The sequence below is a fragment of the Tetrapisispora phaffii genome, chromosome 2, assembly GCF_000236905.1.
Source record: "Tetrapisispora phaffii CBS 4417 chromosome 2, complete genome".
NCBI lineage: Eukaryota > Fungi > Ascomycota > Saccharomycetes > Saccharomycetales > Saccharomycetaceae > Tetrapisispora > Tetrapisispora phaffii.
The window spans coordinates 431761-447944 of record NC_016521.1 but is presented as its reverse complement, the minus strand read 5'-3'; the positions used below and the strand labels follow the sequence as shown (position 1 = coordinate 447944).

The following is a 16184-nucleotide window of genomic DNA, read 5'->3' as shown; positions in this document are numbered from 1 at the left end:
TATCAAAACAGAAACATACCACCCTATTGAAGGATACTGACTTTTGTACGTACGCGTGTGAATGTAGCATGGGAAGTGTATGTGCTGTCAGTATATATGTTTGTCGATATAGACCTATCTATAGAGTGGGAACTGCATTCGTAAGTGCTATTAATTTCAATGTGACAAGTGTTCCTCTCGGACATCTCGGGCATCTCGAGCATCTCGAGTAGTTAATACAAAGTTTCGTAGCATATCTCTTTTAATTTTTGGCACTGGATACTCGGTAGAGAGAAACCCAATAATTGTATTCTTTCTTTTCTTCTTCTTTCTTCGTTGGGTTTTGTTAAACAAGAGAAAACGTCTAAAGGAGCACCAACATTTAACAGAAACTTGGGTAGTAGATAGAGTTTTTTTTTCGAAATGGTAACAGGGAGGGGGGCTCAACAAGTATTATTTTGGGGGTTTTCTATGCAACCAACGTTGTGTAATACATATCGACACAGTTTCTTCATTCTTGGTTCGAAGTTCTGTTCGGTATAGACTGAAAGTTAGGACAACGATATGATTTGTACGTGCGTATGTCTGCTGTGAAAGTTCCTTCGTAGAAAGTGAGAAAGACTTTTATTGAAAAAGTTACAATAGTGAGTGCATCGAAAATCACGGCTCCATAGAGAGAAAGAACGTGTCACTAAATATTTGTGTCATCTGTACTATTAATGTTAATATTACTATTTACTTTGTTCTATTGTTATTATCTTTTGAACTGTCTTAAGAATTACATCAGCTGATGACGAGGTTTCCGTTTGCCCACTAGTGTATTGGGGATTGATTAATTTTTCTTTGATGGCAGTATCAAGTAAGTTTCTTAATTCCTTCATCAACACACCGTTTTTACACCATGTCCTAATAGGCAGCCAGTCATCGACAACAATGCCTTGCGAATGAGTGGCACCATTGGTTTCGTAATTGATTGGTCCACCAAATAGTAATACTGCCAGTGTGGAAGTAGGTGTTATATCTTTCAAAAACAACTTGGACGTTACAAATGAACCTGTAAATACAAGGAATGGATATTTAGTTATTTCAGTATTTTTGTTTTTCAATACTGGCGCATAATCTAGAGAAAGAGATTCCATCTCCTCTTCATTCAAAGATTTCGTGGAGAATAATACAGAAGAAGGATGAATGAAGGATTTAGTCGCTGGGAGAGGTAATTGATCTCTTTCTATATGGAAATCTGGGTTGCTCTTTAATTTTTCTCTAACTTCGTTCAATTTCTGTATATAATTTTCATTTCTAATCCAGTATTTAATTAGTTTTGCATCGGCATTTTTTTCAATGGCACCAACACTAGTACTTGCAAATTTAGCATCTGGTAACTCTACACGCGTTATGTTCGGATAAAATGCACCAGCTAATATGGATTTAATCAATGGTAAATTGTTTTCATTTACATTCAACTCATCAGAAGACCCCGGACGGTAGTTCATAGGCAAGAACCCTACATCCTTTAGGATTGAGTAGAATTGAGTTCTCGATGACATAATATCAGAAACTTTATTAAAGGATAAGAAATTCTCCTTCATAAAATTTCTTTTAGATGTACTATCATTTAACGAAATGTATTTCTTCAATAGTAGAACCGTACTTAATACATCACCAAGAGATTCATTCTTAGACAAAATAGCTCTAACTTTATCTCTGTTTTCGACACCAGCTAAGAATGGAAGTGAGTTCCCACTTAAAGTAGATACAATTAATACACCTAAATCTGCACAACCAAAGATAATACTGTATATTAATAATTTACCGTGTTTACTATCCATAACTGGCATCAAACTGATAAATTGACCAAGTTGGGTCAATGAATTATCTTCGTTTTTTAATAAACCTACAGTAGTTAACATATCTTCGGCTTTTTTCAAGGAGGCAGTTGGTGGAGGATCCAAACCACCAGATAAAAACATCTTAACGTCTTTAACACCCATTGACTTCACTGATAAGTATAACGATTCAAGAGAGGTTCTTCTAATCTCCGGAGTTGGCATCTCAACCATGTCTTCTTCATACAACCTCTTTGAATATAGCCTGAATGATAAACCTTCACGCACTCTACCAGCACGACCCCTACGCTGTTTAGCTTCTGCTTTTGAAATAAATGCTTCTACTAATCTAGTGGTATTGTCCCTAGAGTTGTATAACATCGTCTTAGCACGTCCAGAATCAACGGTGGCAACACAATCGTCGATCGTAATAGAAGTTTCAGCTATATTAGTTGATACAACGATTTTTCTCTTCGACCCGAATTTCTTGAAAACTCGTTTTTGCTCTTCTGGAGTCAATGCAGAATGTAACGGTAAAACAACAAATTCATTGGATTTGTTATTGCTCTCTAACATTCTACAACATTTATTAATTTCTGCAACACCAGGCAAGAAAACAATAACGGAACCATCGTTTTGTTCCTTTTTTAGCTGTTGATCAATGTACACTATAAGTTCTGAAATTAAATCATAATTAATATTTCCGCTTTTAAAAAAGTTTGATTCGGCTGATGGTGCTATATTCTGAGGTGCCTCATTAACATCATCATCATATTCATATTTCCCTTTAGCTTTTTCAATTGTAAAATTCGTTGATGTTAAAATATCTTCTAAAAAGTAATCCTTTATAGGATATGTACGACCTTCAATATGGCATTGACCTAAGTTTTTAAAGTACGTTTTGAATACATCAACATTAACAGTTGCACTCATTAGAATAATCTTTAATCCTTTAACCTTTTCCAACAAATTCTTCAAAAGAATCACCACCAAATCTGTATCGATTGACCTTTCATGTACTTCATCAATGACAATAATGGAGTCTCTTAAGTAGTTGATATCTGTTTGTAAAATTCTAACCAAAACACCGGTTGTCATAAATTTTATACGAGTTTTGTCATTGGTTTTATTAATACCTCTAATAACATACCCAACTTCATCACCACAGGAGGTACATCTTTCTTCTGATACACGTTCTGCTAAACCGATTGCAGAAATTCTTCTAGGCTGAGTGCATATAATTTTTGTTTGAAATCTCCCTTTTTGAACTAAATGATCTAAAATGAATTGAACGACTTGTGTAGATTTACCTGAACCAGTTTCACCTGTAATCAATATAACATCATTTTGAAAACATAAATCAGTGATTACTTGTTGCTCTTTCCAGGCTGGAAGATTCATTCTATTGTTTTTCATTAACTGATAATCTGTAGATTTCATTCTTAACTGATATTCAAGTTTTAAATTTGCAATATCACTATCTGTCAATAAATTTTGTTGGGAACGATTCTTCTTCTTTATTTTATTCGAAGTTGAACTTTTAATTTCCTTACTATTGTTTAATAATGACTTTTCAAGATCACCATCCGATAATAACGAGCCAGGGTTTTCAATAATTTTTGGAACATTATCAACTAACCATTCATAGATGTTATACAACATCATGTCATTAAGTAATTCCATAGTTTGAATGTAATGCAAAAGTTTTAATATAATTTGTTGTTTTATGTAGTTTGGTAAAGTAACTGATTTTTCAAGTGTTGAAACTATTATTCCCGGTAAAGTTGAAGGATAATATTTAGTTTTATAAAACTTTACCTTTAAATGGAATTTCTCAAGTAAAACCATTGTAAGACTATCTTCCTTATTATTTATTTCTATCGAGTCACCGTAAATACTTTTCAAACTTTCTAATTCTTCATCCCACATATTCCGAGAGCCTTCTTCACTCACGTATTGAGATTTATCAATTTTTAATGAAGGTAAACTATTTAATGTAAGCATTCCTGCAGCTTCTGCTTCATTAAAATTGCATTGTTCCAAGCAAAGTAATATGACGTCCTTGGATAAGCCGCTCTCTCCTAATCTATCGATTATGTTTCTAGTCGCCAATGGTAGCTTTGCAATCTCAATAACATTATCTGAATCTTCTTTACGCTTATGAAAAAATGGTGGTAGGTCATCCTCTGGCAAATTAAATAACAAAAAAGATAATGGATCTTGGTATTGCATCGCTTCTGTTACATGTGGTTTTCTAAAATTTAATGAAAGCAATTTATTTTCTAAAGCCTTACGAGCTTCCTTTGATTGAGGAGTACTATACTTATCATTATATAGTTGGTAATTCCAATTAATATAGTGTTTTAATGATACCTCTATCAGTTGTCTCGTAGTCTCGCTTAAATCAATAAATGTGGCGTTATCCCAAACTTTTCTTGGAAACGATACAAGATTGCTATTTTTTATCGAATTAATTTTATCCTGATTCAAACTTTTGAAATTTTTACTCTTGGAACTGGATTTGTTATTATTTTTTTCTCTATCTTCAGATGATGAATTAATTGATATTACAATCGTTCGTTTATTTTCCTTTTGAGATTGTTGAAATCTAGCATCCCTTTCCTTCTCTTGTTGTTCTTTTTTCTTTCTTTCTTCCAAAGTTGATTTAAATGGATCCACATCAAATAAGGTAGCTGCCTTTTTTGGGTTACTCTCTAATAGGTCTTTTCTATAGTCGCTTAGATCATACCAAAGATTTTTGTGATTAGGAGGTAACATCATTTGCATATTAGTGTTATATGCAATACGATATAGAGCAATAGTGGCTGCAATATGTCGAGCCTCCATTGGTGTCTCTTGAGGTAAAGACAGACCTTTTCCTGTTGTTTTGTCGTAAGTTGGATCATGCATTTTAATTGTGATAACTTCTTTTGTTTTTGGATCTGTATACGAGATCACTGCAGTTGCAACTAAACCTTTGTCTCCAATTCTCTTCATATCATATTCGACCTTATTCCATTTTCTTTTTTGACAATTTTCATGTAAAATTGTATGTGGTAATTTACCAGTCCAACTAGCTGTAGAGGTAACTTTAGCTCTATTTTGTTGCTGTTTTGCTCTGTTAGCCTCTTTAGGGTCTATATATTCAGCTGGTTCCTCACTCTTTCCCTTCTTACCCTTTTTACCTGACTTTTTAGTATCAACTTTCTCTATAACTGGCGTAGAGACCTTTGAGCTGCTTTTACCTTTCTTAGCCATATTAATTTTCTTATGGTTTTACTAAAAAAAGTCTTATATCTCTTCAATTAGCTTGATGTTTTTAAATAAGAAGTATCTGATTGTTGTTACTGGTAAATAAATTACTCCTAACTAACCATTGAATAAAGAATGTCACCTAACTGTTTATATAAATATATTATTATAAGTACAAATAATAGTGTTTAATCGATGAGATTTGAAGATTTTGATTTATGAAATATCGATACTTACCGTTACCCGAATCATAAAATTTCAGAAATTTTAAAAATTTGGAAAAGTAATAAATTGGAAAATATAAACAGTTTTCATTTATTATAAAACTCAGAACTTAAAAACTTCAATATAAATTGAGTTACTATCCTAACAACATAATAAGTTAATATTTTACGCATCCCATTACTGTAGGCAAATAGAGTTTTACTTTAACTATAAGGAAAGTCAAAAAAAGTTTACAGACTAATGTCAATTTTAAACCAGATTAGGGACCTTTTTATAAATCAGAAAACTTTCAAATTATTTGATAAAGACAACAATGAAACAAATGATATTGCTATAGCTGACATAATCAAATTTGATGATAACGAAAATAAAGCTTTTAAACTAGATACTTTGACAGAGTTTTCAGTGGATGGAAATATTCTTCCATTGAGATTAATTGTGCATTGTTGGTTAAATAAAGATTCTACCGCTGCTGAATATCTATCTGATTGTCAAGCTAAACAATTAACTAATGTTTCGTTCTTGCATAGAACTGATTTAATTAATTGGTTATCAGGGCAGTTAGAAAAATCATCTTATGTGAACACAGGTTCTACAGAAGCTACTCAAGATGATAATACAAATAATACTTCCAAAAGTCAAACAGAAAATGAAAATTTACAATCTGAAACTTACAGCTCAACCTCAGTTACATCCAATAACATAATACCATCCAAAGGCTCAGTTAATGCTGAAACTTTAAATGTTACTAATAATATCGAATTACTGAAATCATCTGATGCCGTTTTGGCTAAAACATTAGAAAATACAAGAGAATTACTAAATCATAATACTGAACTTCGTGGTTCTAAGCCTATTGATTTTGGTTATTTAATTAAAGATGCAGAATTAAAAATTGTCCAGTCCATAAAATCATCACTCCGCTCCAGTAAAGGAAAGTCTTCATCTACTGGCATATCTAAAAATCGTGAGAAAAAAGTTGTTCTACAAAAGGATCCAATTATTTTAATTCCTTCAGCAACTTCTTCCATTTTTACATTGACAAATATTAAACAATTTTTAGAAGATTCTAAATATGTTAGTCCAAGAGATCTTTCTGTAAATTTACAACAGGACCTAGTGACAGTCGAAAAGAAACTAGATGGATTAAGTAGACCAATAAGATTTTTAATTGTAAACAACACAAGAATGTTTACGAAACCAGAGTACTGGGAAAGAGTTGTGGCAGTATTTACTACTGGCCATGAATGGCAATTTAACAATTATCAATGGAGCAAACCTCAAGATTTATTCCAACACACTAAAGGTTACTATTTCCACTTCACTGGTGATACGGTTCCTCCTAATGTTCAAAAGTGGAATGTACAAAAAGTTGAAATAGATAGAAATAAAAGATTTAAGGATGTTGAAGTTGTGCGTTTCTTCTGGTACAATTTAGAGAAGGAATTACTAGCGAGAGGTTACCGTTAAGTAGGACATGTTGCAAATACCAAATATGTTAAGTTATTCCTGTTTCTGACAGTTACTTAGTTAATAAGCAATTGTACAAATAATATTTGATATAAGCCCTATTGGTATAATCAATGATTAACTAATGCATACAAGTTTTTTACAGATGACTTAATGAATGGGTAAATATTTAAAATGCATATATCATTTTGTATTATAAGAATAATATCTTTTTTCGTGTAAGTTTGCATTTAAATTTATGTTGTAGTGAGGTCAGAAAATTTTTTTTCCTAACTACAAACATTGTTAAGTATTATACTACATTTCTTATATAATTCAAGTATTTGATATTTTTATATGCAAAATGCTAATAAGATATGACTTTAGTTGTATTCAACATGTCAAGCTTTTTTTCACTATAATCAAATTTTATGATGCCGAGATACTGTCTATCATCATAATCGGTGAACTTAAGTCGGTGTCACAAAATAAGTGAAACTCAAAATCAAATCTAAGAAGTTACATAATATTCAATCGCAGAATAACTTCATAACTATATACGTATAATTAAGTCTCTTATAATTGTGGTATATAAATTTATGGTAAAGTGATAATCTTAAAGTATCAAAAATATCTGGTCAACGTTGAGAGATGTTTAAGAGATACCGTAACCAAGAGTTTGATATGACCTTTTGGTGGAAAAAACATCCTAAAGAGCCAACTGAATATGCCAAATATATTACAGAACAGTTACATAATCTTTTAGTTTCTGATTCAATAGAGACAAAGAAATTTGTTAACCAAGAGATTAAAAAATACTTAATAATAATGAAATCAATAATGTTGCATGAAGTTGAGCCTAAAATTTCTGATGAAATAGAAACAAAATTTTATAATGAGATTATAAATTGTGATTTATTCTTAAAATTAATAAGACATTTACCAGACTTAGAATTCGAAACAAGAAAAGATATAATATTTTTATATTCCTTGTCATTGAGATATTTTAACGAGACAAATAGCAGTCAAACTCAACATTTTTTTATAAATCCAGTAATGATTTCGACAATGCTAAGAAGTACAGAGCTGGTAATTGTTGGAAATTCATCAAGAGATATTTTTTTAACTCTTACTAATATGATTATTGAATCAAGTAAATATGAAAGAATGTGCGAACTGCTATTAAATGATGAATTCATTTGGAGAATTTTTGAATATTGTAACCTTCCTGATTTTGAAATAAGTACAGAGGCATTACACATTATTACCACAGTTTTTAGTATACATTCTGAAGTTGTATCTGAGTTTTTCCTTAAAGGTAATAAAACTTCGACCTGCCATGAATTGACTGGTGTAAACAATAACGCTACACGTTTTATCAGAAATGTTAATAATTTATTAGTCAATGGCAGTTACGTATGTAAAAGGCAAATTACTAAATTACTAGGTTCTTTACTGATATTAAGAGCTAACAATAAGTTGATGATGGTATATATAAACAATCCAGAAAACCTTAGACTAATAATGACTCTTTTGGGGAATAAATCAAAAAGCCTACAATTTGAAGCCTTTAATATTTTTAAAATCATAGTAGCTAATCCAGAGAAACCGTTAACCATATTACAAATTTTGGCAAATAATAGGGAAAAATTATTAGCTCATTTGCCTAAAATTGGAATGGAAAATAAAGATTCTACATTTAGCGATGAGATTGATTATATAATGCAGGAAATCAATTCATTTTAATTAATATATGTATTTTTGAATTATATTAAAATAAAATAGTAATAATTTATAGTATGAGTTTAGTTACGTACTATCATTTAGAAGATTCATATCCAAATATCATTTTTGTAGTACGTCAATCCACTTAATTGTTCATCAATGACAATTTCACCTTTATTTATGCAATTTTCTAACACCTCGGTTATGATACCTATTGTCCAAGAAGTACCTGTTGAATGCTTGTTCATGGTTTGAGTAATTTGTAAAATATCACAACCAGGCTCATCTTCCAGTAATTTAATGATTTGATTATTGATGTAATCAAATGAGTTTTCAGAAGAAAGACACAAAACACGGCCATTAAGCTTTTTCAATTTTAAAGAAGTTAACCCTAATACTTCAAATCTTCCACATGCTTCCCTCATTTCGCTTGGAGATATATATCCCATACCGATTCTCATTGTCTTGTTATATAAAGCATAAAGATCAACTAAGGTCACCATTATTATATCATCGTTCTTTTCAGATTTGAATTCTGTAATCACGAATTGAAAAATTTCACGAGCAATTTCATTCAAGAACATGGATTTATTATAAAACTTTTCCCTGTCAATAAGAAATGAAGGTTTGTTTTGTAAGTTGTCGGTTTCATTTTTCATATGAGTTTTAAATACTTTTTCAATATCATTAGCAAGTGACATTAATTGATTTAAATCTGTTAATGCATTACTCAAAAGAATATCGTTATTAGCTAATTGAGTCTCTCTGCTATTTTCTAAACTCGTGATACCAAATTTATTTAATCTCTTTTCGAGGTAAGGTAATTCAACGGTTTCCTTAATTCCAATAGAAATACCATTGATCGACACAATACCCTCATTAAATGAATTTTTTTGTCTTAGATTCTTGATGTCTTCTAGTGATTTTTCCAATGCTTGAGAAAATAACAAGCCATCTCCCTTCCTAAAACTAAATTGTACAAAATCTGCCTCTAGATTTGAATTTTTGTTACTTTTGTCTCTGAGAAGTTTACAATCTAATTCGATTAAAACTCTAGAATCTTCATGATTGACATTGTGACTCCTTATTTTAGCATTCGGTAACCTTGCACCACAAATTTCACAGTTCTTTATCAATGCATGGTTAATGAAAGTACAAGCAGGACATGCATTGAGATTCTTCTCTCCCGAGCCTTCTAAGTTAGAATCAGAATTACCCAGTTTATTATCAATTATATTAATTGTGTTCATTGTCATCTCATAAACTAAAGGAACCCCACAATTTTCACATATTGGCGATGGGAAAGTATTTTCTGTTAATACCCCTTCTGTTTCATTGGTGAACATACATATAGGGCAAACCCAAGTGGAAACTTCATTAATTGGTCCTTCCGCTTTGCTCGTTGACTGGCCACCACTTTTTAAATTGCCCATATCAAGTAAAAACAAAATTACTTTTGCAGATCGTTTCAAAAACCTTGATGAATATTCCAGATGATCTATATCATCTAACTCTAAACAAACTGAGTATTTAACAGGATTCACGTCATCTACATATATAAGTCTTTGGGTAGTCAAAAATAATCTACCAGATTGACGATTTTTGATTCTATTTTTACCATGATATAACCCAATTTTATCTTCAATTAAAATATCCTTTTCATTTTCTCTTAAAATCGGTTGACCAGATTTTGTTACTTCCACATAATGCCAACATTCCATCAGTTTTCTATAATTAATTAATTGATTTATTATTCAACATATCAAGCAATTGAAGACTCCAAACAATATAAATGATATGTCATTAATATACCAAAGGAATAGTTTTATGTAAGTTCATATATTGCATTTTAAAGCTTTCAAAATGACGATCGCGCTGCTTCTCCTCATACGATTTTAATGAAACTCGAGAAGGAAGGATGGTGATTAAAAAATAATGACTTTGATTCAAAGAACCTTAAATCATTGTCATGACAAATTGCATTAATTTTTATTTTTATTATTAAGATTATGTTATGTACGTATATGTTTATAGATATTATTACTTTTCTTCTTACTTTTTCTGCTTTTCTGTTGATTTTAAAGATTCTTTCCTCAATTTTGAATTCTTTTTACTCGATATATTATTTTTTAATGCTGTACGACCACTAGAAGGCAATGATGTAGAAGAGTTTCTGGCCTTTTCATTCATCATCAGGAGTTTGACAGGACTTCTTGGTCTATAATTGAAATCTTTTTGTAAATCTTCCATTGCCTTTAAGTCAGTTTGTGATTTCCTGATAATGTTAGATTTTCTAGCTTCTGTTAGTTCTTGTAATCTTTTTTCCCATATTGGAGTCTGTTGGTTTAAAATTACATTTAATTCAGTGAGTTTCTCTTCATTCGATAGTCTCTCAACTGGGTTGAATTCTCCAAATTTATATCCACCTAGTCCATCGAATTTCAACAAATAGTTATGGAAATGCCATAAACTTGTTCTATGACAGACAGAGATCAGCGAAATATTAAACCTTTGAGCATTTTCGTACATGCGCTGCTCCATAAGTGGGGATACTGCAGATGTACATTCATCTAAAACTGCAAATTTAGGTTTATGATAATACATTCTGGCCATTGCTAAACGCTGTTGTATACCTATTGATAACTCATCCGACCAATTTCTTATTAAATCAAAACTATCTTTAATCTCAACCGTATTGTTTGTTTCATTAACAAAGTCAATCTTAGATCGTTTTGCTAACACAAGTGACATATTCTCACTGATCAAGTCATCAAGATCTAAAATCTTTAATATTTCCATTAAAAACTCATCACCTTTCATGTAATTACCTTGAAATCTCTTTTCAAATTGTTCAATAGAATCTGGATAGATTATCTGTTCTCTAAAAGTGGATCTATTGCCCATATATGGCCTTTGTGGTAAATAGTAGACAGTGCATTCGTTTTCGGAGTTTCTAGATGGCATGATTAATTTTGTTTCATGTCCTTCAACAAGTGTTTGTCTTACTGGCCATAAACCACCTAAAATACGGAATAATGACGATTTACCACATCCATTTGGACCAATAATCAATAAATGGTTTCCGTGCTCTAACCTGAAATTTAATTCTGGGACTAAAACTTGGCCAGCTGGTGTGATTAGAGGAACGTTAATGAATTCTATTTTACTATTGTCATATGAAATTAACTGATCTTCAAGTGCATTATCTATTTTAGAGTCAATTGCTGTGTTGTATTCCAATGAGTTATTGAAACTATTCAATCTCATCCAAATGCCTCTAAGCTGCTGTACGTTACGTTTCAACTCAACAAATCTTCCAACAGAACCAGATGCTGTTAATAGTAGACGTCTATTTGTTATAAATTCTGCAATAACATCTCTGTTCATCATTTTACCTTTAGAATCTTTTTCTCCAAAAAATATAGGTATTGAGCATAAAATCAAACCTGCTACGCCCCACGTATATTTAATTACAAATGTAGTTGCAAAATCATATAAAGCTCTTTCTTTAATTTCTCTATTTAAAAATAGAACCAATTGGTAAAAAGAATAATCTAGGTTAGTTAATTCTTTATCCTGGCCTCTTAAAATAGCGATTTCTTCATTATTGGAGCGTATATTCGAGTGAAGAGTTCTAAACCAACTTTCTAATGACGATCTTAACATAGTTAATTGTGTAAAATTAGGTTGTATTAATCTTAAGAATGAATTTGAAAAATTTACAATTAACCCCAATACTAGTGTGCTCTCACCCATCATGGTAGTATTACCGGTTAATAATTTGAATGAACAAAGTAATAAATCTAAAGTTGGCTTTAAAAGTTGATTTAGAAGCATTGATGAGTTAGTTGAAAATTGGTAGATATCACGAGTCAAATGATCTTGAATTTCAGGTGTTTTGAGACTTACCTTTTTAACTCCCTCCTTATGATCGTTATCGTTATCTACATTGTGATTATCAGACACTTCACTATTATTCAATGGTTCTGGGGGTCCATTCGAGTTTGTGACCACTGAATAGAATACTTTGTAATTTTTTAAATATTTATCCAGTAAATGATTAGATAATTGTTTATTGATTGTTATTGCGCATAATTTAGTGACATATTGAATTGAAGCATTGATAAAACTTGCTGGAATACCCAAAGTCATCCATTGCCCCAATAATATCTTTAAAAAATCCAGGTATCTCGCCTTCACTAAAGCAGATACTAATTTACCATCCAAAGTTGCAACATGCAGAGTCAAAACAGTTCTTAAAACCAGTAATACTGACTGAACTAAAAATAAAAGGAGGCATTTCTTATCCTTTAGTATCAGCCTAAATAGAAAATTATTAGACAGACGTTGATTTTCTTCATTTGATGTACTATTTCTCACCTCATTGTTCTCTTCATCTTCGATATCTATTAATTGTATTTCTTGAGGATTCTGATCTTCAATATTAGATTTTCGTCTCTTCCGTTCACGTTTATCACTTCTTGTTCTCTTATAATTGTCGTTGGCCATACTATTTTTAAAAGTCGAGTATAAAAGCACCACAGTTGAAGCTCTCAGAATAGCGACTCTATTCCTCTTGTAAATATCCAAAAAATTGGAACTGATCATTCTTTTTTTGTATTCTTCTTCTTATAGTTATTGTTACTATTATGTAGATGTGTATAAGTAACTATTATAATAAAATTGATCTTTGTGTTTCAATTCATCCTAGTAATAAACTTATATTTCGGGAGCAAGTTACATTCTGTTATAAACGATTAAAAATCATGCCATTAAATACAGTTTCTGAAAACCCCACTTCCTCTTATTAATCGTATTTTAACCGCCCATATACATCATTTTTAATACGAGGAGAGAGGAGATAAGCGTCTTAAGCACCTTCAAACCCCAATATTCTAAATAGCTAAAAAAGACATCGCAGCACATACAGTCCATAAATGAATGATCAACATGATTCATGGGATTAATGGCGTAACTCCGAAAAGACTGAAGGATATGGTTCAACGGGACCGAAAAAAAAATAATCTATGATTTCGCCCAGGATCGAACTGGGGACGTTCTGCGTGTTAAGCAGATGCCATAACCGACTAGACCACGAAACCATACAATTTGCGACCTTTTATAAGGAGGTATGACTAACGATCTAAGTTGCTCAGTAGCTTCAAGAAAGATAACTCAAAACATGTTAGTGTTGGAAATGAGACTGGTCGTATAAGTGACTATACGATACCAGATATTACCTCTTTAGGAGATTATTGTTGCCAACCTGAAACATTAGTGCCTGCAAGAATGTAATAGCAGAATTTCTAATGAATAAATAGTACTGTAAAATAGCCAACCTGCCATACATGTTCAATTCGACGACGTCGTGTCGTTGGACAGAAGGATAGATTGAAATAGTATGTATATTGCTCAATAGTTGTGTTCATTGCTTTAATATATTAAAATGTTGTTAGATTATATACTTTACATCTAAATTAATCTCTCTTGTCTCTTGGACCTGGATCAATGAATTATTAGCTATTGATTACCGGAGTTTATATATACATCATATTTCAATCTACCGTTCTGTTCACTCGAGACGACGTCGTCGAGTTGAACACGTACGGCAGGTTGATGGTTCTACAGTACTATTTATGCATTAGGAATTCTGCTATTACATTCTTGCAGGCACTATTGTTTCAGGTTGGCAACAATAATCTCCTAAAGAGGTAATATCTGGTATCGTATAGTCACTTATACGACCAGTCTCATTTCCAACATATATATAAACGCCGGTAATCAATAGTTAACAATTCAGTGATCCAGGTTCAAGAGACCAGAGAGATTAATCTGATTATATAGTATATATTCTAACAACTATTAATATATTAAAGCAATGAATTCAACTATTGAGCATGTTGGAGTTGTCAGGAACCTTAGATTTATAACAGAAGTTGTGGTATCTATGATCCAACAGTTGTAAGGACAAATTGCAAGTAGTAGAGTTAAATGAAGTTCAAGATTAATATACGACCGTTTAGTTAATTCAATCTATCTATCGTTTGACTAGGACAATCTACTAGTCGTTTAATCCCTTCAATTGGCATGTCGCTTAATAAAGGAATTCAAATAAAGTGACATATAAAACGGGCAGAATGTCACGTTACTTACGTCTGAAATGCAATAGTATATAATAGTATTGTAATAGTATTTGCTATTTGTAGTTAATGTTATTAGAAAACCAATCGGAGTAAATATTATAATCTTTACCTACTATGGATACTAGCGAATAACTTAACTACCCAGTCGACGTCAATACTATTGCATCTGTTGCTGGTTCTACGCTTGTTTCCCCGCAATAAATGGATGAGTAGCGACATGATATGGGAGTTTGGATAAAATATTAAGATACAATTAAGAGATGAAATACAGAGTTTAAGAGAAATAAGCATAATTTATAATAACAGGGTATAAAAATTTTTATCTAAGTGCACTTCCCATCAGAGGAACACCATTACTATATCCGACGTCAGATTACAGAATGTTTTTGATGTGATATATTACATCATTTTGCTGTGTGGTATGGAAGTTTCTACATTAATAAGTGCTAGGTTCACTTCTAAGTGTTGGAACCGCCATTATTAATTGATAGACAGGCCATTCTTTGAGTTCACTGCAAGTAAACGGAAGGTTAATTCGAATCTATGATACTTGATCAAAGCTCTATAGCTTGCAAAAAGATGAACACATCTGTTAATCTAATTTGGCGTTATTATAATTTTTGCTGTAGATTCATTCCATTATATATCCTTTATAAATGAGTGCTGGTCTGATTATCCGTATTTCTCAACGTCTATTTATATATACTCTGACTATACACCGTAAGATAACGTTAAACTTTTGGCAACTTCAGTGGTTTCAATTGCACTTTTAAATTCTTCAAAACTTAAATGGTTATCACCATCAAGATCATTTTCCATAATAGTTCTATCGACAACTTGTTGCAATTGTTCATCATCTAAATTATTACCAACCATTATTTTTAGCACTATAAATAACTCACCATTAGATATATATCCATCCTTATCTATGTCATATATTTTAAATGCAAATCTAAGCTTTTCATCTTTACTACCACGTCCACTAAATATAGATAAACCTGTGATAAATTCTTGGAAATCAATATCACCGCTGTTGTCCGAATCAAATACTTCCATAATTCTGGCTGCTAATGGGTTCGATGACACACCAGGAATACTCATAAACTCACTCTTATCGATTGAGCCAGAACTGTCACTATCTAGTTTCATAAATCTCTTTCTTAGCCTTTCGATTTCATCCCTATCAAAGTTGGTATCTTCTAATAAATTTTCTATTAGTTTTGAAGAAGTGGCACCCATATTGATAAATGAGTATACTACTACTATAATGAATTCTTTTTAAATTCTGTTTAAGAACCTAATAGTGTATAATTTATATAAATTAATTGTTTTATACACAACATAATAACAAAAATCATTACTTACCTGAAATATTCTGACTATTTTTCATAAAGTACATATTGAATTTTGAATATTTTTTTTCATCTAAGAATTTTGATGTACATTTTGAAATTTAGGGAAAACTATATAGGTGATTGACATAATATTGTACATGATTAGTGTTTAATTGTGATTAAGAAACGTCTAGATGTATGATCTTCGTAACTATAATGTTATTATTATTAATTAGATACTATGAGTAGTA

The 16184-nt window shown here is 31.4% G+C and overlaps 6 protein-coding genes and 1 non-coding gene across 7 annotated transcripts; 2 read left to right on the top strand and 5 right to left on the bottom strand.

Annotated features, from left to right (window-relative positions):
- Positions 1–710: 710 nt before the first annotated feature.
- On the bottom strand, positions 711–5063 carry TPHA0B01980 (RNA helicase; the record flags this gene model as incomplete). Its single annotated transcript, XM_003684256.1, has 1 exon — positions 711–5063. One exon carries the CDS (start codon positions 5061–5063, stop codon positions 711–713), a length of 4353 nt encoding a protein of 1450 aa, XP_003684304.1.
- Positions 5064–5522: 459 nt separating this feature from the next.
- On the top strand, positions 5523–6752 carry CDC73 (Cdc73p; the record flags this gene model as incomplete). Its single annotated transcript, XM_003684255.1, has 1 exon — positions 5523–6752. The coding sequence occupies one exon, from the start codon at positions 5523–5525 to the stop codon at positions 6750–6752; it is 1230 nt and encodes a 409-aa protein (XP_003684303.1).
- A 630-nt stretch (positions 6753–7382) lies between these two features.
- On the top strand, positions 7383–8477 carry TPHA0B01960 (Mo25 family protein; the record flags this gene model as incomplete). Its single annotated transcript, XM_003684254.1, has 1 exon — positions 7383–8477. The coding sequence occupies one exon, from the start codon at positions 7383–7385 to the stop codon at positions 8475–8477; it is 1095 nt and encodes a 364-aa protein (XP_003684302.1).
- An 86-nt stretch (positions 8478–8563) lies between these two features.
- Positions 8564–10177, bottom strand: VPS36 (ESCRT-II subunit protein VPS36; the record flags this gene model as incomplete). The annotated part of the gene is made up of 1 exon (XM_003684253.1): positions 8564–10177. The coding sequence occupies one exon, from the start codon at positions 10175–10177 to the stop codon at positions 8564–8566; it is 1614 nt and encodes a 537-aa protein (XP_003684301.1).
- Positions 10178–10508: 331 nt separating this feature from the next.
- On the bottom strand, positions 10509–13064 carry PXA2 (ATP-binding cassette long-chain fatty acid transporter PXA2; the record flags this gene model as incomplete). Its single annotated transcript, XM_003684252.1, has 1 exon — positions 10509–13064. The coding sequence occupies one exon, from the start codon at positions 13062–13064 to the stop codon at positions 10509–10511; it is 2556 nt and encodes an 851-aa protein (XP_003684300.1).
- A 420-nt stretch (positions 13065–13484) lies between these two features.
- Positions 13485–13558, bottom strand: TPHA0Btrna13V. The gene has a single exon. It is a non-coding gene; the product is annotated as a tRNA-Val (tRNA).
- Positions 13559–15310: 1752 nt separating this feature from the next.
- CNB1 (calcineurin regulatory subunit B) lies at positions 15311–15838 on the bottom strand (the record flags this gene model as incomplete). The annotated part of the gene is made up of 1 exon (XM_003684251.1): positions 15311–15838. One exon carries the CDS (start codon positions 15836–15838, stop codon positions 15311–15313), a length of 528 nt encoding a protein of 175 aa, XP_003684299.1.
- Between the last annotated feature and the right edge of the window lie 346 nt (positions 15839–16184).